This window comes from Mus caroli, chromosome 7, assembly GCF_900094665.2.
Source record: "Mus caroli chromosome 7, CAROLI_EIJ_v1.1, whole genome shotgun sequence".
In the NCBI taxonomy this organism is placed as follows: Eukaryota; Metazoa; Chordata; class Mammalia; order Rodentia; family Muridae; genus Mus; species Mus caroli.
Window position 1 is genome coordinate 143,515,604 of NC_034576.1, and position 22,734 is coordinate 143,538,337.

The following is a 22,734-nucleotide window of genomic DNA, read 5'->3' on the forward strand; positions in this document are numbered from 1 at the left end:
AAAAAAAAAAGTCCAAAGCACACAGAAAATGTTAATAGTTATTTATCTTTGGATGCATTGGGCCCTGGTGTTGAGACACTACAGGAAAACATGGTGGTCACAAGGTCACAGTATCCTCCATGGCCCACAGGAGGCAGGGCACTGCAGCGGCAGATGGAAAACTGTGTTTATGTATCTGATCTGCACCAAGTCACACTTTACAGAGTTAAAATAGGAAACAAGTTTTACTATATAAAAATAGCCTGGATGTAGAAACAGCTATGAATACTATGCACTCAAAAATAATGGTTGGTGTATATAAAAATGTTTTCCCTGCTGAAATATGCTAATCTTAAACAAAATGTTTCATTAGTGTCTGCTACCCTCGTTTTTATTATTTTCCAGATCTCCCTTCTCAGGGCCAATAGATCAATGATCTTTGTAGGCCAGCACAGGAATCACAGGCTATCCCAGGGCCAAGGCAGGGTGATGGGTACAGGTCTGAGCTCACATTACCTCTTTCCTCTCTGTATCAACCTGCATTCTCGACTGGGTCACAGCAGCTTCCCTGCAAGAGCTCGCCTGCTTGGCTTGTTCAAACAGCGTCTTCAGCTGCTGAGCTGTGTTGAGTAGGGAGTTGACCATCTCTTCCAGGTACAGCCAGCTCCGATGTTCTGACATCTCTAGCCCACTGACCACAGTGGGAGAGACAGCTTTGGTGGGGGTGGACGGTGGCACAGCCAAGGCAGGCAGCGATGTCAGGACTAGAATGTAGAATGTGGGATAAACCAGAGATTAGTGATTAGTTACAGCCTCGGGTGGGAGGAGATGCACTGGAGATGAACAATGTCCCCACTCTTGCTCGAATTCCCACATGCTATTAGCTAAAAGCCTTCCCTGAGGGCTGATCACTTCTAACATAAGGCCTACAGTAGAAGCTCACAGACAGACAAGAGAAAGTAATAACAACCAAGACACTCACCCAGAGAAGGGGTGGTCATGAAACACAGAGGCAGACAGCCACAGGACAAGCACACTGAGGGCAAGGAGAACAGAGACATTCAGCCAGCACCACACACAGGAAAGCCAAGGCTTATCTGGAAAGTCCTTCTGGGGTCTGCAGTCAACATGGACGTGAGAGCCATGATTCTCCCGGCTGGAGAAGAAAGCCACCAAGATAGACAGAGGGGACCAGAACACACTGTGATTTTAGAGGAGACACTGTGAACCTCCTCTGCAGGTGGGTCTAGAAGAGAGGTGCATGTGGGGGTGCAAGCACTTTCTACTGTAGTCTACTGAGAAGTCTGGGAATAGACACACCACAGACACCCAACGTGACAGGGCTTCTGCGGGATGCTCTTTCCACTGCACAGAGCCTCTTTCCATTCTCCTGTGAACTGGACAAGGCACCCAGTCATCACAAAAGCCAGTACTCAACAGTTGAAACCTCTAGGATGTAGGCCAGATATTCCAGTGGCTTCTGAAGGGAGAGGGGATATAAAACTTGGGATGAGGGCTAGTATAGTAAGGTTGCTCAGTGAGCAAAGCACTTGCAGCTCAAGCATAAAAACCTGAGTTTGAATCCCAGGAACTCAGGTACGATCTAGATGTGATAGTGCACATCTGCAATCCCAGCATGCCTCTGAGCTTCGAGGGGAGACTGAGGAGATAGGAGAGACTGCCCAGGCTCTGAATGACAGCTAGCCTAGTACTGGCAGTGCAAACAAGAGGCCTGTGTCAGACAAGGTGGATGGTGAAGACTGATCCCCAGGTCATTCTCTGCCCTCCACATGCACACGCTACAGTGCACCAGGATATCCTAAGGCCACACTCAACACACACACATGAGCGTAAAAACACACATGTCTTTAACCCCAGCACTCAAACAACAGAGGAAGGAGATTTCTGTGAGCTCAAAGCCAACCCATATATCAAGTTCCAGCCACAGCTATATAGGGAGACCCCAGTACACACACATACACACACACACACACACATACACACAGAGAGAGAGAGAGACTGACTGACTGACTAATGAAAAACTTGGGATGAACCTCAAGTATCTAGTTAAGGCAGAAAGAAAGTCCCTGCTGTGAGGGGCAAGTCAACACAGAGGCCACCTATGCAGCTCCTGCTGCCTCATACAGGGCTCTAAGTCTGGGAGTATGAACAGAAATCAGGAAAGCAGCCAAAAGAATTGACTAAAACAGGAAGCCCTATATCCAACCTAGTGGGAAGTGGGCAGAGGCACCGTAGACTTTGCGGTCTCAGGGAGCTCCTATGAGAGTTCCCTACCCTCACTCAGTCGTCAGGGTTACCCACAGCAAGGAGACAGGGTTCAGAAGACACAGGATCCCAGGCAGCCCGTGTCACAGGTCTGCACCATCACTGACAACAACAACCCATTCACAGGAGCCAAAGTCATAGTACCAGGGTAAGGGGCCTGCTACACGACACCGGTTGGTAACCTCCAACAAGGCAGGTGAAAGGCCAAGTGTTAAGGGGACAGATTCCAGGAAGCAAGTCCTGGCTCACCCTGCCACCGGGGACTACCAGTCACTGGGTAGCTAGTAAATGCTGACTTAATTCCTGAGTTTTATGCCATCTTTGTGTGTATGTAGGAGACAAAATACTGAAGCATGTTGGGTAATGCCTGCAACTACTCTTAAATAGTTTTTTTTTTTTGGGGGGGGGGAGTTCTTTGTATTGTATTTACAACTCTTTGGAATATATGAAATCTATTTTTAAAAACATATTTTAATGTTATTAAATATCTGTGGCTCCTGTAAGCTGAGTCCCAAAATGAGCAGTAGAGAACGCATCCTTCTCAGAAAGGATGGGACCTAGGCTACATCAGAGACAGAGAGGAGGCTGACATGGGTTTCTCAATGCTGAGAAACTTGACAAGTATAAAACCAAATGCCCATCAGCAGAGGAAGATGCAGGTAATATTTTATCCATAATATGTACCTTTAAAAAGTATACTGACACAGAAATTTGCTCAAGATGTGCCACTAAGTGAAAACCCAAAGTCAAGGTGCCCACACAGAGAGGGTCACCTCGGCTCTCAACTATGGGAATACAGATACTGGCACAGTCCCTCACACCAAATACCACTTGATCCAATTCCATGGCTCTTCAAGGCAAGGAGATAAGTCTACTCACACATTTCTGTTGGGGTGGACCTGACAATACCAACAATAGGTCATTTCAGTCTCTATGGAAGCAGCCTGATACAAACAAAAGAAACCTTGTATATGAGTGGGCAGAATGATTGTGTGTAATAAAACTTTATTAGCAAACACAGGTAGAAGGCTGGACCTTGTCAACCCTAACCTAGTACTCTGAGAGAAAAAAGCAAACACATTGGCAAAGCCCTATTCCACTCACAAGAAATAGTTCTGGGGTTGGGGCATTGGGTAAGAGGTAGGGCACTCGCCTAGCTTGTATGAGATGCTACTGGGTTCCACTGCCAGCACTACAGAGAATAAAAATCAAACAAAACCATAATTTTGAGGACTATAGCTTATATGCACATAAATTCTTTTATACTCACCAATTTTGGGGTGTGATGTTGGCAATGCAGCTTCTGGAAACGGGGCAATCTGGCAGCTGTCCTGATAGCCAGGGTAGTGGGGTTCAGGGTGGCCAACCCTGCAGGGAGGCTGCACACCTGCCTCTTGCACTGTGAGAGAGAAGCAGATAGCCTCAGCGCAGCAGATTTAATTCCAAGTCCTACAGCTGCATACTCAATCCAGAGATCCCAGCCCTTGGTGGCTGCTGAGTGAACTGAGTATATATTTTGAATCGATGTTACCCTGGAATTCAGGTGGTTGAAGAAATTAAATTTATCACAAAATATATCATGTGGGCTGGTGAGATGGCTCAGCAGGTAAGAGCGCTCACTGACTGCTTTTCCGAAGGTCCTGAGTTCAAATCCCAGCAACCACATGGTGGCTCACAACCACCTATCACAAGATCTGATGCTCTCTTCTAGAGTGTCTGGAAACAGATACAGTGCACTTACATCTAATTAATAAATAAATAAATAAATAAATAAATAAATAAATAAATCTTTGGGGAAAAAAGATATCATGTGCTTTGTTAACATGACTCTTAGAATATTTAAAATGACACATGACTAGGATTGTTTCTTTTCTTTTTTTTTTCTTTTTTTCTTTTTTTTTTTGGTTTTTCAAGACAGGGTTTCTCTGTGTAGCCCTGGCTGTACTGGAACTCACTTTGTAGACCAGGCTGGCCTCGAACTCAGAAATCCGCCTGCCTCTGCCTCCCGAGTGCTGGGATTAAAGGCGTGAGCCACCACGCCCGGCTGTTTCTTTTTTTTAAAGATTTATTTATTTAATGTATATATGAGTACATTGTAGCTGTATAGATGGTTGTGAGCCTTCATGTGATTGTTGGAAATTGAATTTTAGGACTTCTGCTCCCTCCGATCAACCCCACTCATTCCAGTCAGCCCTGCTCCAGCCCAAATCTTATTTATTATTATACATAAGTACACTGTAGCTGTCTTCAGATGTGCCAGAAGAGGGATTACAGGTAGTTTTGAGCCACCATGTGGTTGCTGGGATTCAAACTCAGGACCTTCGGAAGAGCAGTCAGTGCTCTAAGCTGCTGAGCCATCTCGCCAGCCCCTGACTAGGATTGTTTCTAGTGGCTGGGATCAGTCTAAAGCAGTATTAGCAAATGCTACCTATCTGCGGCTCTGTATGTTGGTCACAGTGCTTAGTGCTTTTTCTCCAATACCCACCAGGCTCCTATCAAGATAGAGTCCTGCTCAAGTCTCTGCTGAGGAGCCAGGCAACAGAGACTGTCATAGGGATTGGGGACACATCAGGCAGATCCTGAGACAGCTTACCTGTGGCTCCTGCAAAGACATCACCTTGGGCTGGGCTCTCAGAGATGACAGCAGTGGCCTCTACAGTGGATGCTCTGTCAAAGGTCAGTGCTCCAGAGGTAGTGATCTGTCCTGAGGGTGTCACAGTGACTGGAAAGGCAAAAAGGCACTTGATTCAAGGCCACATCAAGGCACTGGGCTGGAAACATGCACTGCTCTTTACAAAGGTGCACGCTTCAGAGAGATCCCAGGAACAGACACAGGGACATACCCCACATGTGGTATGACATCAGGAGGTCAGTGACCTTGAATCCTAGGGGAAAGAGCCAGAGAGGGTGGAACTCAGGCCTCTATCCACACTGCCAAGTCTGACTGTGGGGCCAGGAACCTTGCACTCCAGACAGAAAATAAAATGTGGATGAACTTTAAAATATTTGGTAGTTTGAATCAAAGGAAGACTTTTCATTGTCAGATTATCTCAGAAATGAGAATCCTTGAGTTGGGCTAAGATAGAAAGACAGGATGACAACTCAGCAAAGCACTGCTGTGCTATGCTAGCACTCACAGGTGGTGGCCGCCGTGGCAGGAAGCAGGGTGATGTTCTTGGGGGAATCCTTCTTCACTGGAGTCGTGGGCAGCTCATTCTCTTTCTTGCGCCTTTTATAAGGGACGAAGAGCCTGACAGGGCCACTCTGTGGGGAGAAAGGTAAAACTGACCAAGGGCAACATTTGAAGGGCACCTCCTTCTTCCCACTCCTTATCAAATTAGTGACTCTATTACTACTGCAGAGAGCAGACGTCCACAGGAACCCTCAGAATGGTAGAGAAGACATTTTCTGAAGAAATCCATGAAGAGCACTGCTGCCAGGCAAGCACACAGCCTCGACATCTGGAGCTTTAGATTCGTAGAAGGGAAGTGGGCCAAGGGAAGGAGAACAGGGAAACCCCAGCCTGAAATGAAAATCATCAGCAGTGGGAGCGTCATGCAGAGCCATCTGCAACTCAAGGAAGCAGCTGGTGCAGGCCTATGATCTCCATAACCAAGGCAGAGGCAAGATAACTGCCACGTGTTCAAGTCCAGCCTGGGTTACAGTGTGAGGCCCCACCTCAAAAAGAAAAAGCTTAGGGGCTAGGCCCAGTGGCACAGGCCTTTAATCCCAGCCCTTGGGAAGCACAGACAGGTGGATCTTTGTGAGTTCAAGACCATCCTCATCTACATAGTGAGATCCTGTCCTGAAAATGAAAACAAACAAAAGGCCCAGTGGTGGATGACAGCACTTGACAGCCACCAAACCTATCAAGACTGAAACCTGAGTTTGATCCATATCTCCTTAATTCCCTATAGACATGCCCATAAAATATCTGATATAGATTCCTTCTTCTAGGTAGTGCACACCTCTACCTGCTGAGTGCTGACATTACAGGTATGTGAAATCTATGTGATGCTGGGGGTTGAACCCAGTGGTTCTGTGCATGCTGGGCAAACATTCTTCCAACTGAGCTACATCCCTAGCCCTCCCCTCCTTTTTTTTTTTTTTTCTGAGACAGGGTTTCTCTGTGTAGCCCTGGCTGTCCTGGAACTCACTCTGTAGACCAGGCTGGCCTCAAACTCAGAAATCCGCCTGCCTCTATCTCCCGAGTGCTGGGATTAAAGGCGTGCGGGCGCCACCACGCTCTAGCCCTCCCTCCTTTCTGTGGTTCTTTAGCATCTGAACATGCACCTCTCCTGGCTGCAGCTGGTGTTCCCCACTGTGCTGTGTGGGCTGTGCTGCTTTCTCATCTCCATCTTAGTTTAGTTGAGAACCAGACCTTACAGGCGACACACTGTGGCAGGAGTGGGTATTGACACCCACTATCCCTGGCTTTTTGCTGTTGCATTGTCTCCTGCAGGGTGTAATGGCCTCTGAGAGTTCAACCTGTGTGTGCAGTTACCTCAGGTAAAGTAAGCCTCTGGCTAGTTGGTTCTGTCTTTGGCTTCTCTACTAAGCAGTGCCAGCTTGTAGAGCTACAGTAGGGCTCAGAGTTCCTAACAGATTCCTGGCATGAAAACTGCCATCATCTTAGCAGTTAACTCTTCAAGGCAAACTCTGGAGCCTGCTCTTAACCAACCTCAGCAGGCTTTTCTTGGCTGCTGGTTTTTGGCTTTTTTGGTTTTTTGGGTTTTTTAAGACTTATTTATTGTATGTATATGAGTACACTGTTGCTGTCTTCAGACACACCAGGAAAGGGTATCAGATCCCATTAGAGATGGTTGTGAGCCACCATATGGGTGCTAGGAATTGAACTCAGGACCTCCAGAAGAACAGTCAGTGCTCTTAACCACTGAGCCATCTCTTCAGCCCCAAGGTGCTGCTTTTCTTAATTCTCTAGCTAATTCGAGGCAGCATCTTGCTCTGGTGTGGCTGTAAGTCTTCCCACTGTTCTCAGAATATTCTTGGCTTCAGACATCCCTATAGTCTCTAAAACAGTCACTTCTTTAGAGGAGCCATAGTTCACTCTTATCTAAACGGCAGCCCCACTGTGTGATCAGGGATTAAGGTGGGTCCCATTGCAATTGGAAAAGTAGCCCTAAGACCATTCTCAGTAGAAGAGACCAAGCAATAGGTTCAGCCAGCTTGATCCAGAGGGGCTGAGGTAAGGGCTCTTAGCCTAGCACTTTTGGAAAGTTACTATACCCTATAGCTATTAGGTGAGCAAGGCTATAGCTCACCCCTCTTATTAGGAAACCTATCTATCCCTTGGTGGGCTGAGCGAGAAGGACCAACCTGGAGTGGAGCCTCTCTCAACCTGAGCAAGAGGAGGGTCCCTGCCGCACCTCTGGCAGCTCTTCTTCTTTGCATTTGGAACTCTTCTTGGGTGTTTACTGAGTGGTGGGGTCCCTGGGGCCAATCTCCAGAGATCCCAGGTAGTTGTCTTTCAGTTGTCACCACTTACTTCTTTGGAAATAGACTAATGGAACACCTCACATCCCCTTGTGCAGTGGTTCTCAACCTTCCTAAAGCTTCAATCCCTTAGTACAGTTCCTCATGTTATGGGGACCTCGTGCTACTCCATAACTCTAATTTTGCTACTGTTATGAGTCGTGATATAAATATCTGATATGCAACCCCCGTGTAAAGCGAGTTGTTCAACCCCCAAGGGGTTGTGACCCACAGGTTGAGATCGCTGCCCTAGTGGAAGCCAAAGCTTAAAAAACCCACAAAGCCCAGACTACTGAGCAGTATTTAACTTTGGTTCCATGTCTTAGAAACTCTGACTCTAACCCTATGTTGTTACAAAGGTAGTCTCATGTGTTTCCTTCTAAAATGTCACAGCATGTCCTCTCATGGTTAGATCTTTGCTACAATTTGAATTCTCTTTAATCTACAGTGTAGTTTGGGTCAAAGTTCATTCCTTGTCCAGAAACATTCAATGGTTCAGCACCACAGTTGGAAAGTTGGGGTTGGCAGCTGGACTCTGCTCTGTTCCCAGAGGTCCCTGAGCCTCCCTGCTGATACACTGTAGCTGCTGACCACAGCAACAGAGAACCTGTACAAGCCTCCCTGCTGATACACTGTAACTCACCTCAGCAACAGAGAACCTGTACAAGCCTCCCTACTGATACACTGTAACTCACCTCAGCAACAGAGAACCTGTACAAGCCCATTGTGAGCTTGGCAAGTTCAGACTTGCCTCTTTCTTTTTTTTCTTTTTTTCTTTTCTGAAATACAGTCTCATAAAGTAGCCCTGGCCGGCCTGAAACTCACTATGTAGACTGGACTGACCTCTATCCACAGAAATCCACCTGCCTTTGCTTCCTGAGTACTGGAATTAAAGGTGTGAGCTACCACACCTAACTTTGAGACTTCTTTTTCAAAACTGCTTTGGCTATTTTATTTCCTTCATCCTTTCATATAAACTTTAGAATCAGTCTTCCTGTACCTAGGGAATCCTGTTGAAATTCTGACTACACTGGACCTGTCAGTTGGGAAAATTAGCTCCCTCACTATGTATAAGCCTCACTATGTCTGAGCCTCCCCTCCGTGAGGCAGTCTGACTTGAGGTGTCCAGGGTTTTGCTGACTGCCTTTATCAGCACTTGCTAGTTTTCACAACACAAAGTCCACCATATTTTATAAGATTTATACCTAGAGACTTATGCTTTACAGCAGCGTCAATGGTTCTGTGTTGTGTCCTGAAATACTTGAAAGATTAATCCCTGAATGCTACTCTGTGATACTTTAGAATCTCTGACCATCTCCCATTCATTGGGGGTGGGAGGGTGGGGTGGGGGGTGTTGTTGTTTGTTTGTGTTTTTTTCAAGACAAGATTTTTCTGTGTAGCGCTGACTATCCTGGAACTTGCTCTGTAGAACAGGCTGGCCTCGAACTCACAGAGATCCGCCTACCTCTGCCTCTGGATTAAAGGCATGAGCCACCACTGACCCCCATTTTTTTGTTTTGGAGTATTTTTTTTAAAGATTGATTGATTGATTGATTGATTATATGTAAGTACACTGTAGCTGTCTTCAGATGCACCAGAAGAGGGCATCAGATCTCATTACGGGTGGTTGTGAGCCACCATGTGGTTGCTGGGATTTGAACTTTGGACCTTCGGAAGAGCAATCGGGTGCTCTTACCTACTGAGCCATCTCACCAGCCCTTGGAGTATTTTTAAAATGATGTTTAAAATTATATTATTTTCATTAAAGTTTTTATAGTAGAATCATATTAAGATTAAATTAAGTTTAGTGATGGAAAACCCTTTAATCCTAGCACTTGGGAAGCAGAGGCAGGCAGATCTCTGAGTTCAAAGCCAGCCTGGTCTAAATATTGAGTTCCAGGATAGCCAGGGATACACAGTAAGAGTCTGTCTCAAAAACAAGCAAATGAAATATTTAAGTATACTTGGTATTTACAGCCAAGAACATAGCTCTCTCCAATTACAATTTCTTTCTGCCCCACACTCACATGCATGTGGGCAGCACTACTTGAACTCATGAAAGAAAACTTATGAAAGAAAAAAATAAGAGGAAATGAAGGTGAAAGGGGAACATGCTGAAAAGGATGTAGGGAAGTGGGAGGGAGAGTGGAGGTGTGTGTGACCAAGACAATTGTATAAACTTATGAAACTGTCAGATAGTCTAAAAATAGTAAGACAGGGTTTCTCTTATAGCCTTGGCTGTCCTGGAATTTGCTGTATCAATAGGATGGCCTGCCTGCCTTTGTCTCCCAAGTGCTGGGATTAAAGGAAGGTCTTAAAATTTTCTCTCAGGAGCTGCACAGATGGTTCAGAGGTTTAGAGCACAGCTGTTCTTGCAGAGGACCTGTATTTTATCCCAGCACCCACAAGGTGGATCCCAGCACCCACAAGGTGGATCCCAGCACCCATAAGGTGGCTCACATCATCCATAGTCTAGTTCAACAAGATCTGATGCCCTCTTCTACTCATAAATATAAACAAAATAAATATTTTTTAAAATTCTCTCTATTTTTAAAAATAGGACTTCATTAAAAAGACTGGCTAGCCTAAGATTTTTTATGTGACCCAAGCAGGTTTCCAAAGGTGGCAATTCCTTGTGATGATTTGAATGAAAATAGGCTCACAGGGAGTGGCACTATTAGGAGGTGTGGCCTTGTTGATGAATGTGTGTCATTGGGGACGGGTTATGAGGTTTCAGATGCCTAAGCCAGGCCCAGTGTCACTCTCTCTCCCTGCTGCCTGTCAATCCAGATGCTACCATTCCAGCACCATGTCTGTCTGCATGCATGCTGCCATATTTCCTACTATGACAATAATGGACTAAACCTTTGAACTTTAAGTCAGCCCCAAGTAAACATTTTTCCTTTCTAAGAGTTGCCATGGTCATGGTGCCTCTTCGCAGCAACAGGAACCCTAAGTAAGAGACACTCCATCTCCTAAGTGCTGGGATCCAGCCATACTCCGCCATGCCTGACTTAAAGTTTTACTTTTATCAACTAGTAACTTACCAGATTATTAATGAAACTAAACCAAGGAAATCATAACTAGGCAGCTTCTACATTTGTTTAAGACATTTAAAATAATTTGCATTACCTCATGTTTTAAAACTACATAGTATAGCTGAGCAGTGGTGGCGCATACCTTTAATCCCAGCACTTAGGAGGCCGAGGCAGGTGGATTTCTGATTTAAGGCCAGCCTGGTCTAAAGAGTGAGTTCCAGGACAGCCAGGGCTACACAAAGAAACCCTGTCTTGAAACAAAAACAAAAACAAACCTACATAGTAATATTTAGCAAAATAAATAAGATCATGCTTCTTGAATCAGTTATGAATTTAAAATGAGGAGCTATTTCAAGGACATTAAAAGATCTAGCCATGATAAGATAGGGGCTTTTGTTCCCTGAATCTGGGCCTTTCACATGCTAAGTAAGTGCTCTATCACAGACCTATATCCCCCTCTCTTTTTATTTCTTTCCTTTATTTTTTTCTCAAGGCAGGGTTTCACTGTGTCACCCTGGCTGTCCTGGAACTCACTCTGTAGACCAGGTTGACCTTGAACTCACAGAGATCTATCTAGGGTTAGGGTTAGGGTTAGGCAGCACAGGTACAGGAGGCAGTGTGAGTGAGAGTTCAAAATACCATCCTGAAATAGAGAAGGAGCTCCCTCCTGAGTGCTGGGACTAAAGCCATGCACCACCATGACCAGCATCTCTTTAACTTTTCATTTCAAGAGTTTCACTAAGTTGCCCAGGCTGGCAAGAACTCACTCTAAGTCAGGAACATTTTGAACTTCCAATCTTCCTGTTTTAGCCTTCCTAGTAGCTGGAATGATAACTTTTTGCTACACGCCTGGCTGTGTAGTGTCACAACACAACGTTGAAAGAGGTGGCACATGTGTGTTTACCATACCCACTTTAAAGGAGGCATAACTCTGGGCTCACCTGGCTCAATCCAGCCTTCCCATTTCAGTGTCCTGGACTCCTTACAGCCATCTTCTACCAGGTGAAGGCAGCAGCCTTCAGAGGCAATAGAACTCTAGAAAAGGAGAGACAGAGCCTCTGCAGGCAGGAGGCGCAAACCTAAGGACTTACCAGAGTCATGTCATCACAACAGGCGGCACAGGTACAGGAGGCAGCGTGAGGGTTCAAAATACCATCCTGAAACAGAGAAGGAGATACAGATATTATATAGGTACAAATATAGAACTATAGAGATATACAGACAGAAATATAGAATTTAGGGAGTTATTCAATCCTATATTGCACCCAGCACCAAGATAAGAACCTAAGCATAAAATACAGTCACTTCTGGAAAGTTCTTCTCTGCACAATGCTCCACTGCCAACAGGCTTAAGCCTCTCTTCCTAGGAACGAGACTCCATATTGAACAGCCACAGTCAGCAGCTGACCTGGAGCAAAAATCAAGTCTTTTTTCTAGAAAGTGGGTGTAGTGGTTAAGGACATGTATTACTCTTAGAGAGGACCAAGGTTCAATTCTAAGTAACCGTATGGCAGCTCATATTGTCTATAATTCCAGTCCCAGGGAATCTGACATTACAGGTACCATGCACGTGGTATACATACACACATGTAGACAAAACACTCAGAAAATAATAAACCTAAAGAAAAAGTTTCCTTCCTTACAATGAAATTGGAGCAAAAGCAAGGCAGGTGTGGCTGGGCTCTGCTCCTGACTCTCTACCTCTCTTCCCATGTATCTGAGGTGTCTCTCTTCTGTGCCTACTGTTACCCCATCTGCCCCTTCTCCCCCACCATGGTAATTCTCTGAGTCAATGCCAGCACACAGCCAGGACAAGAACATCTAGAGGGCAGCTGAACGGCTCTGGTCATACTGTGAGTACTTGTGCCATGTTCTGGGTCCTAAGCCTGATGTAGTCCCAGCACACACCTGGATGAGGCACTGCAGGGGTCTGCCGGCATAGCGGATGCTTCTCTTCCAGTCCTTGCTGCTGGCTCTTCCTGCCATAGCTTCAAACTCAGTTGGGCTGTACCAGTTTTCTCCCTGCTTGATACACCGGCCCCTGCCACCTGGAATGAAAGGTTTGGTCCTTAGAATCTATCAAGGCCTATTGCTGTCTTGCCTTGATGACATCAGTTCCTTCCACTGCCTTTTCAATTTCTCTGCCCTGCATGGCCTCTAGTCACCCAATACACTGCCTGGCAAGTCATCTCAAATCCACTGTCCATGGTCACTGCGAGCTGTGCTGGGTCTCCAGTGAGCATTAGCCCACTTCAGGGATCCTCTGTCATGAGTGGTCTTAGCTGGCTCCATGAACGCAGGGCTGACAGTCCTTGCACATCTGTTTCCTCTCCTCTACCATATTTGCACATGACAGGCTTCCTTGGCCCAGTTTACTAAGAGGGTCACACAAAAGAACAAAGTCTTACTTGACATGGAATGATTGTAGCCAAGCACTGCCTCACCTGAGCCGAGCCTACTCTTGTAGAGCGTGCCACTGATGTTCCGACAGCGCACAGGCAACTCGCTGTCATACACCGAAGGGTCCCAGTTGTACTTGGTACCACCTTTCTCCTGGCCAGGTGCCAGTGGGGTAGGAGGAGACTGGGGACCTGGGCAAAGAGAGGCTATGAGGATGAGAGCACAAAATGACCAGGAAGCCCATGATGCTCCATCCCCAAGCCCAAGCCCAAGCCCCTCAGGTACATAAGGACATTGCTAAAGGGTAGTGCCAACCCTTCAGTGGGCAGCACTCCTTCTCTGCCTGGAAAAATTTGCCTTTTCTATAGACCTCTATTTAGTTTTCAAATTAACACACACACACACACACACACACACACACACACACACACACACACACACGGCCGCACGCACATGCACACCCGAGGCCTGGGGTCAGGTGCTGCAGGTACCTGGAGTGAGAGGTGCTGCTGGGCCCTTCAGCCCAGTGGTCTCCACAATGCTCCCATCTGTGTGTACAACTATTAGTGTGGCTTTCTCAGTGTTCAGGCTGTCACCGATCTGCAGGGCTGTCCTACCAGACTGTAAGGAAAGGCACTCTTGTCAGCATAGGACAGCCTGAGGCGCATTACCTGACCCAATGAAATGTGGCCCTACTGCAAGACTCTAGTCACTTATCAGCAAGAGAGGATGTGCACTTAGGCCCACAAATCCTCTTCATAGACAACCCCAAGCACACAAGGCTAGAACCAAGAAGACACAAAGACTATTAAGTGTGTGCACATTTGTCCAAGCTGAAGTGTACTGTGTGTTCATATGCACAGCTGCTTTCTGGACACCAAGCAAGTCTGCCTTGTCTAAGGAGAGTTTCTGAAGGCTGCACATAGGAAACACAATGTTGTGACAGACACAAACGGTCTCTGATTTTGGACACAGGTGCTACTGAAAGCATCATAGATGCTGATAACCCGCAGGAGTGAACAGGAGCAAAGGGCTACTGGGACTGTAAGCCTTGAAGGAAGGGGCAAGGCAGCCTGATACAGTCATTCTTCATGTGTTTATGGAGCTCAAGAGAAAGCAAGCAAAGCCAGGCACTGAGAGGATGTTCTGTTTGGGCTAAGAGCAGCCTGAGCCTGGTGAAACACAGGCCCACAAGGTCAGCTGGCATGGAGGATGGCCTGACTGCAGCCTAAGGATTCCTCGTAGCTCTCTACCTTTTTAGATTTATAGTGCACCTTTCACATTAAAACCCCTAGCTCGGGGCTGGTGAGATGGCTCAGTGGGTAAGAGCACCCGACTGCTCTTCCGAAGGTCCAGAGTTCAAATCCCAGCAACCACATGGTGGCTCACAACCATCCGCAACGAGATCTGGCGCCCTCTTCTGGAGTTTCTGAAGACAGCTACAGTGTACTTACATATAATAAATAAATCTTTAAAAAAAAAAAACAAAAAAAAAAACCCTAGCTTAGCTGGGCGATGGTGGTACATGCCTTTAATCCCAGCACTTGGGAGGCAGAGGCAGGTGGATTTCTGAGTTCGAGGCCAGCCTGGTCTACAAAGTGAGTTCCAGGATAGCCAGGGCCACACAGAGAAACCCTGTCTCAAAAAACCAAACCAAATCAAACCAAACCAAACCAAACCAAACCAAAAACCCCCTAGCTCAAACTGAGTTTCCTGCCTTGCCTGAGAGCAAAGGGAGGCACATAGGTCCCCCATGGCTCCGAGAACTTCAGGTGTTCACTTACATCTAACCCGAGAGGGTCTTGAGAATAAGGATCACCCTCCTGGACTGTGCGGCAAAGTCAAGGGCTGGCTCTAAAGAGAGTTGCCAGGCACGCTGAACTACACCCAAGAACAGCTTACCAGGACATGTCCTGATATCGATGCTGCATTTGCCACTGATGTTGTGAAGACGTTATCTGCAGAGGACCCAACGTTGGCAACAGTCACTGTGGTCACTTCTACAAGAGAATGAAACAGATTGGACCTTTCATACACGGTGATGGGACAGCACAAAAGGCATTGATCTTACTTGTGAGCCTTAAAGCGCCCGTGTCCACCCAGACGTTTTAATACTTCTGTTAATGCTCAGCTGACATCTCTAGTCCAGTCTAAAATACTTGCTTCTCCCAGAAAAGGGGAATCTCTACCCTTCCCCACCAAAGCCTTTCACATGCAGCATAAACGCCCACCATAACCACCCATTCCCACTCCACCACTGGCCTTTCTCCCTTTGTAAAGAAGCTGCAAGTCCCATAGGTCTAGGACACCTCCTTGTCGATCAAGACATGGCAGACTCCAGCCTCATCCCTCTCCACTGCCATAGCTCAGGCCATCCTACAGTCTTGTGTTCACTGTCTGAGGTCTCCATGACATCCTTCCCCAGAAACTCTTCCTCCTGAAAAACACATCAGCCTGCCACAGCCACTCCTGCAACATGAACTTCACTCCTCGGGGCAGGTCTACCAGCAGCAACTTCAGAGCAGCTCTACAAAGATGTGTCAGGTCCCTGAGGCTTCCTGCCACAGGGTCTCTAGGTTCTTCTGTATCCTGCTGCCTGCTACTATGGATCCTTTGTAGTTGGCCTTCCCAATCTCTATCATAGTTCTGTCTGCCGCCCAGCATTCTAAAATGCCCACTACCCAGGGAAGCCTTTGGCATAAGGAAAATACCCAAAGATGCCAACTGGAGTCCTGCCAGCCCCATTAATCCAGCCCTGACCAACCTGTACCCTGTACCTGTCTAGATCCTGTCCATAACCAATCCATACATGGGGCACACCTAATTTATAAACTCTGCTAGCACTGAGCTACCTGGATATTATCAGACTTCAAAAACTTACAAGAGAAATTAGAAATCTTCTGATATATAAATATACAACAAAAATTCTAATACATACATATATACACATATACACACCCACCATAGATGCAATTCTATTGTCACCACAGAAACATCATACTTCTTTCCTGAACTTAGAAAAATATATGCAAAAAAGGATAAAAAATTCCTTGACCCCAAATCCCAATATCAACCCAGAATCCATGGATGAAAATGGAGCATTAAAAACTCCAGGAAAAGCCAGACAACAAAGGCATATGTCTTTAATCCCAGAACTCAGGAGGCAGAGGCAGGCAGATCTGAGTTCTAGCCCAGCCTGGTCTACAGAGGGAGTGCCAGGATAACCAGGGTTACACAGAGAGACTCTGTCTTGAAAGAAGGAAAGAAAGAAAGACAGACAGACAGAAAGGGAGAGGGAAAGAAAGAAGCTCCAGGAAAGGGACCAGAGATGGCTCAGCAGTTAAGAGCACTGTCTGCTCTTCTAAAGATCCTAGATTCAATTCCCAGCCTCCACATAGTGGCTTACAACACCCTATAACTCTAGTTCCAAAGGAACCGAAGCCTTTTTCTGACTCCAAGGGGATCAAGCAAACATAGAGATATATGCAGGCAAAGCAGCCACACACATTAAATAAATTAACTTTTAGAAAAAGAAGAACAGGGGCTGGTGAGATGGTTCAGTGGGTAAGAGCACCGACTGCTCTTCCAAAGGTACTGAGTTCAAATCCCAGCAACCACATGGTGGCTCACAACCACCCATAATGAGATCTGACGCCCTCTTCTGGTGCGTTTGAAGACAGCTAGTGTATTTAGATATAATAATAAATAAATCTTTGGCCGGAGCCAGCAGAGGTCCTAAATTCAATTCCCAACAATCACATGAAGGCTCGCAACCATCTGTACAACTAAAGTGTCTACTCATATACATAAAATAAATAAATCTAGAAAGAAAAAAAAAAGAAAAGAAAGAAAAAGAAGAACAACAACTCTGGGAAGAGACCTGGATAGCTCAGAAATTTTGAGCATGCTGTTCTTTCAGAGGACCCAAGAACCTATGTGAGGTCTAGTTCCAAGAGGAATTACAGGCACCAGCAATCACATATAAACACATAAAAATAAATATATATCTTTTTTTTAAAAAGTTCTAGGAGGCTTCCCTCCTGTGACTGGATCTAGGCTTCAGGTAGGTAGGTAGGTAGGGCAGAAAACAAGTGGAAGCAAGGCTTCTCCACCACTGCGCTCCAGTGCCAAAGGTCTGAACACCCACCCAGAGTTAAGCTTCAGCTCTGATGTGCCCTGAATAAAAGCCCAATGCCAAGCCTGCAGCTTCACACTGGAAAGAACGAAACAAGAAGCATGGCAAAATGGTCTTCCAAGGATTTGCATGTACAAGCATAAAACATATAAGAGATCCAATTGGTAGGGAGTTCAACACTCAGGAAGGTCAATGGGTGGGGTGTATGGTGGGATTGTAGGAGGCAGTTTGGTGTGGTATCACCTGTACAGGGTGATACTGCTCAGCTCAAAGCTCCATTTGTCATAAAACATGAGAATCGGATGCTCTATGTGTGAGAAAACAGAAGGAGCAAAACGGAAAACTAAGTAATGATGGAGAAGGAGGGTTTATCTGCATAGGAAGACTAGAAGATACAGCACGGAGAAGCTCATGTCACAATATAAAGCAAGGCTGGTTTCTGCATCGTTACCTTTGCGAGGTTGCCTGCCTTGGATGACTCTCTTGCCCCTCTCATGTCATACTTGAACTGGCCTTTGGGACAGACAGGTCTACCAGCAGTAATGCTGCTGACCGTACCTGGAGCACCTCCAGAACAGAACTCACATCTGACCCATCTGGGCTCTCAGCTCCCAGGAAGCAGCAGGGGAGGACAAGGCAGGTGGTAGGTACTGAGAAAGTTAGTTCCAAAGGGTAAAACAGACAAAGAACAGAGAGGCACACTCACACAAGGGAGACACGTCTGTATACAGTGTAGAGCAAGGCTAGAGGAGTGAGAGTGTGTTGTGCGTGTGTATGTGTGTGTGCAAGATGGTCATGCAGGGCACTGTGAGATGCAGGGCAGGGACAGAGCAAGTGTGCAAGGCATTGTGCGGTGCATGGGCAGGTGCAGAGTAGGTGTTCAGGCATTGTGAGTGCACGGGCAGGTGTGAAGTGCACAGGTGGTGCAGAGCAGGGGGGGGGGAGGGCAGGTGTCAGGTGCAGGGACATGGACAGAGGTAGGGCAGGCGTGCAGGTCACTGTGAGGTGCACTGGCAGGGCAGGTGCTGGGCAACTGTGCAGGACAGGTGGAAGAGAGCCTTCCCTGGAAGACAGATGTGCATGACAGATGCACAAAGCATATGGAAAGCGGCCTGTGCCTGGTGCATGTGTTCAGAGCTTGCACGCGGGAACCCGGTGAGGCGCGAGGCCGGCGGGCGCACTTGCCTGCGAAGGCGGCGGCGGCGGCGGCCTCATCGGGGCTGGGCAGAGCCTCGGTACCCATATCCATGTGCCCAGACTCGGCCGCCATCACCGCCACAGCGGTGACCCGCCGCGTCTCGCGCTCCGCCTCGGAGTCTGCGTCCTCCTCCGAGTCCTCGTCTCTGCTTAACACCGGCTCCTCCGCCTCGCTTTCCGCTGCGGCCGCGGCGGCCGCCGCCACCGCGGCAGCGGCCGCCACAGCTGCCGCCTCGGCCAGGCCCAGCTGTTTTGCCGCCGAGTCCGAGTCCTCCATACGGACTCCACCGAGTCCGCCCGAAGGCACTGTCCGGGACCGCCCGAAGCGCCAGGCACCGAGCCCGAAGCGGGGCCCGAAGAGGCCGCCCGAGTTGGGCCGAGGCCGCCCGAAGCCACCGCCCGAGCAGCGACCGAAGAGGCAGTCTGACGCCCGCCGAACCGAGCCGAAGCTGCCCGCAGAGCCGAGCTGATGGCCCGAGTGTAGAACCGAGCAGCTCCGAAGTTTCCCGAAGCGCAGAATCTAGATAATACGAATGGTCCCGAAGCTTCCCGAAAGCTTACGAGCGTTTCTTGCTCGCTGTCTAAGAAGCGGATCTGACTGTGGTCACCGACCGATAGAGCTGGCCGGCTCTGGGCAGTTTCTCCCCTGCTTCCAACGAAGTCTGGGTTCGCAGACAGACCCTGGCGCCACGGGATTTCTCCAACCCCCTCTGGGGGCGGCGAAAGCCGAACCCACACGAGGCCTCGCCGAACTCCGCCGAATACCTCCGAGCCGAGTTCTCCGGAGCCTCAGTGCCCGCCTCCTTCTATCCGAAAGCTCCCGAGTATTGCCGGACGGGAGAATCGGGCCTCGGCCGCGGTCGGACGCTCGCTGCACCGCGCGGCGGGAGGAGCGAAGATGGCGGGAGGGTGCGGCCAAGAGGCTGCTGGGATTGTGGCGGACCCAGCGGCAAAATGGCGGCCGTGCGGCCAGGTGAGGCGGGCGGGGCTACGCGATCGCCCGGACAGTGTGGTCATGCTGTCACAATGAGAGGCTGTCTGGGCTGGCTCTGCAACTCCTCTGATTGTCACCTTGTTATTCCGGAACCTGGTGGCTTAAGCCCACTAGCCCGGATTTCTGCGCCGGGGTTGGAGAGCGAGGGGGGGGGATGTCTTCCGGTTGGGCGTGGGGGCACTTCGGGTATCCCGGCGGCTGTCCCGAAGCTCGTCTCTGTATTCCAGTGATATACCTGAGTATACCTGAGGCACACACTGGGATACGCCCCTGTATACAACCATATCTCACCTTCTGTGACCCGTAGTCCACCTGTGGATTACCCAGAGTACACTATGGTGGCATACGAACTACACAACCATATTTCACTAAAGCTGGCATGCATGGCATACCTATGGCTCATCCTGAGCACACCCGTGGCATACCCGCTGCTCACCCCGAGTACGCCCTTGACACACCTATCTCTCATTTTTTTCGCTATACCCTTGGCACACCGGACTTGCACATTGAGAATACCCAGGACAGGGGTGAGCTGAACGTATATTCAGCTCACCCCTGGCATATCCACAATACACTCGAGTACCCGTTGCTCACCCCAGATGTAAGGATGAATAAGAATTAAGTTTGTAGGGAAAAAAAAATGACTTAGTCAACCTCAAACAACTAAAGCAGGCTTGTTCCAGAGATGTGGCTGTTAAATTCTGGCCATATGATGATCAGGGCACAGGATCTAGTCACTCAATGACTACAGTTAGTTCAAGACAATAAGCCACGTGCTTTAGGCTGGGGTTTTTGTAGCTAAGGGTAGGGAAAGGGTGCTTGTTAAGAGCATTCTAGATAAGTTAGCTGTTTTCCTTAGACAAACTGGTTTTGGAATTTCAGGGTCTTTTGTCTTCTTTTGCACCCGTAGGGTGTCTGGGATAGAGATTGGTGTCTGAAGTCAAAGTCAGCTGCTTTTCTTCCCCAGTTCTCAAATTCCTGGCTTTCTGGAACTTTGAGCTAAAGTTCAGTCTGTTGGCTTTGATGGGATTTTTTTTTTTTAAACCAGGTATAGCTGTGACACACCCAGTGTGTCCTAGGGTACATCTTGTCACATCTGCAACTTACCACATATTCATTCATAGCATACCTCTGGCATGCGCTAGACTCCAGATATTCATAGCATACATTCATCTCATCCCAAGCACACTTATAGTTCTCCTCAGCACCTCCATAGCATACCTGAGGTATACCTTGGGTACACCCATGGCATACCTGGTTCACACCAGACACAACCAAGGCATAATGTCAGTTTACTCTGGGTGAATACACACCCATACACACACACACACCTGTGGCTAAGTTGAGTCCCGGGCAGCCAGAAGGTGCTGTAGTCAATATTTCACCATGGTTGAGTTCCAGGATAAATGAGGAAGTCTGACCCCAGATGATATGGCAGGCAGGGTCCAGTGCTAGCAATGTGGGACAGAAACTGGTCTTAGCCAGCTCAGACCAGTGTTTGTCCATCCATCCATCTATCCACTTTCCCAATGTTCCTTAATGGAGCAAATTTCAGAAATGTGATTGTACTACACATACAGCCTCACCTGCCGGGCACCCCTACTATATGCTTTGTTTAACAGCTACCACAAACTTGGGAGTGCTATTGTTGTGTGCATGGTTATAGTAAAAAGGGAAATCTAAGGGAGAAAATGGTCTTGAAATTAAGTCACATCAAACACCCAGTTTCCAGTCTGGGCTTATGGCTATCTCCACTAATCCAACAATTAAGAGGCTGAGTCAGGAAGATGGCTATGAGTTCCAGGCCAAACAGGTCAAAACTAAATAGTGAGGCCTTATCTCAGAATTGAAACAAACATACAAAACATTATAATCTTAGCATTTGGGAGACTGAGGCAGGATTATAAATTCAAGATTAGCCTAGGCTACATAAGAGATCCTTGTTCAGAAAGAAAGCAAGAAAGCAAGTAAGCAAGCAAGCAAGAAAGAAAAGTCCTACTAGAAGAGGGTAGCTATAACCTTTGTTACACAAAAAAATATTCTTTTATATCCACAGTGAATTTCTGCCTTGTATCTGTTGATAGTCACACAGTGATTACCAAAAATCACTGATAAGAAAAATATTAAATAGCCAGGCAGTGGTGGTGCATGTCTTTAATCCCAGCACTCAGGAGGCAGAGGCAGGCAGATTTCTGAGTTCGAGGCCAGCCTGGTCTACAGTTTAAGTTCCAGGACAGCCAGGGCTATACAGAGAAACCCTGTCTCAAAAAACCAAAGCAAAAGAAAAAAAAGGGGGGGGGGCTGGAGAGATGGCTCAGAGTGTAAGAGCACTGACAGCTCTTCCATAGGTCCTGAGTTCAAATCCCAGCAACCACGTGGTGGCTCACAACCATCTGAATGAGACATGACACCCTCTTCTGGTGTGTCTAAAGACAGCTACAGTGTACTTACATATAATAATAAATAAATCTTAAAAAAAAAAAAAAAGAAAAGAAAAAAGGTGTTAAATCCCAAAAGTCAGATAGCAGTTCAGCCAAAATGAAGTCCTGTAGGTTTGAAAATGTTAGAATTATTTTAGTTATTAGTTATTTAAATATGCCATTTAGCTAGATGTGGTGGGGCACATCTTTAATCCCAGTCGGAAGACAGCTAACTAACTAACATTGTACCATTTGAGGGTTTTGTTGGTTTTTTAAGAATTATTTATTTATTTTTATATATAAATATACTGTAGCTATCTTCAGACACACCATAAGAGGGCATCAGATCCCGTTACAGATGGTTGTGAGCCACCATGTGAACTCAGGACCTCTGGAAGAGCAGTCAGTGCTCTTAACCACTGAGTCATCTCTCCAGAACCCCATTTGAGAGTTGTTTGTTTGTTTGTTTTATTCTTTAACCTTTTTTTTTTACAGTGCAGCCTTTTCCTCCTCCTTGTTTGCCCTCTGACTGTTCCACATTCCATACCTCCTCTCCCCCAACCCCCTCCAAGAGGATGTCCCTACCTCTCGGCTCTACCCCACTAGACTTCCCCACTCCTTAGGGCCTTAAGTCTCTTGAGGGTTCGGTGCATCTCTCTCACTGAATCAGGACCCATTTGAGGGTTTTTATACAGTAGGGTTTTTTTGTTTGTTTGTTTGGGGTTTTTTGTTTGTTTGTTTGTTTGTTTGTTTGTTTTTTGGTTTGTTTGGGTTTTTTTTGGTTTTTTTTTT

The 22,734-nt window shown here is 47.1% G+C and overlaps 2 protein-coding genes across 9 annotated transcripts in view; one reads left to right on the plus strand and one right to left on the minus strand.

Moving 5' to 3' along the window:
• Deaf1 (DEAF1 transcription factor) overlaps positions 1–19,075 on the minus strand; it is a 34,094-nt gene extending 15,019 nt beyond the window's left edge. For 3 of the 8 annotated variants that reach the window (XM_029479288.1, XM_029479287.1, XM_029479286.1), the window contains exons 1-10: positions 18,517–19,075; positions 15,099–15,196; positions 13,688–13,817; positions 13,241–13,402; positions 12,705–12,844; positions 11,888–11,953; positions 5,403–5,529; positions 4,859–4,987; positions 3,536–3,664; positions 496–743 (exon numbers count right to left, since the gene is read on the minus strand). In XM_029479288.1, coding sequence (XP_029335148.1) covers positions 496–743; positions 3,536–3,664; positions 4,859–4,987; positions 5,403–5,529; positions 11,888–11,953; positions 12,705–12,844; positions 13,241–13,402; positions 13,688–13,817; positions 15,099–15,196; positions 18,517–18,805 — 1,518 coding nt within the window. In that variant the 5' untranslated portion in view covers positions 18,806–19,075. Of the gene's footprint in view, positions 1–495; positions 744–3,535; positions 3,665–4,858; positions 4,988–5,402; positions 5,530–5,618; positions 5,901–11,887; positions 11,954–12,704; positions 12,845–13,240; positions 13,403–13,687; positions 13,818–15,098; positions 15,197–15,458; positions 15,634–17,782; positions 18,485–18,516 lie in introns of those variants that run through there. The other 5 variants (XM_029479289.1, XM_029479290.1, XM_021168947.2 and 2 more) reach the window with 5 other exon arrangements.
• Positions 19,076–19,098: 23 nt separating this feature from the next.
• Tmem80 (transmembrane protein 80) overlaps positions 19,099–22,734 on the plus strand; it is an 8,582-nt gene continuing 4,946 nt past the window's right edge. Inside the window, exon 1 of the mRNA XM_021168952.2 lies at positions 19,099–19,501. Within this exon, the coding sequence (XP_021024611.1) occupies positions 19,483–19,501 (19 nt within the window). The 5' untranslated portion in view covers positions 19,099–19,482. The remainder of the gene's footprint in view (positions 19,502–22,734) is intronic.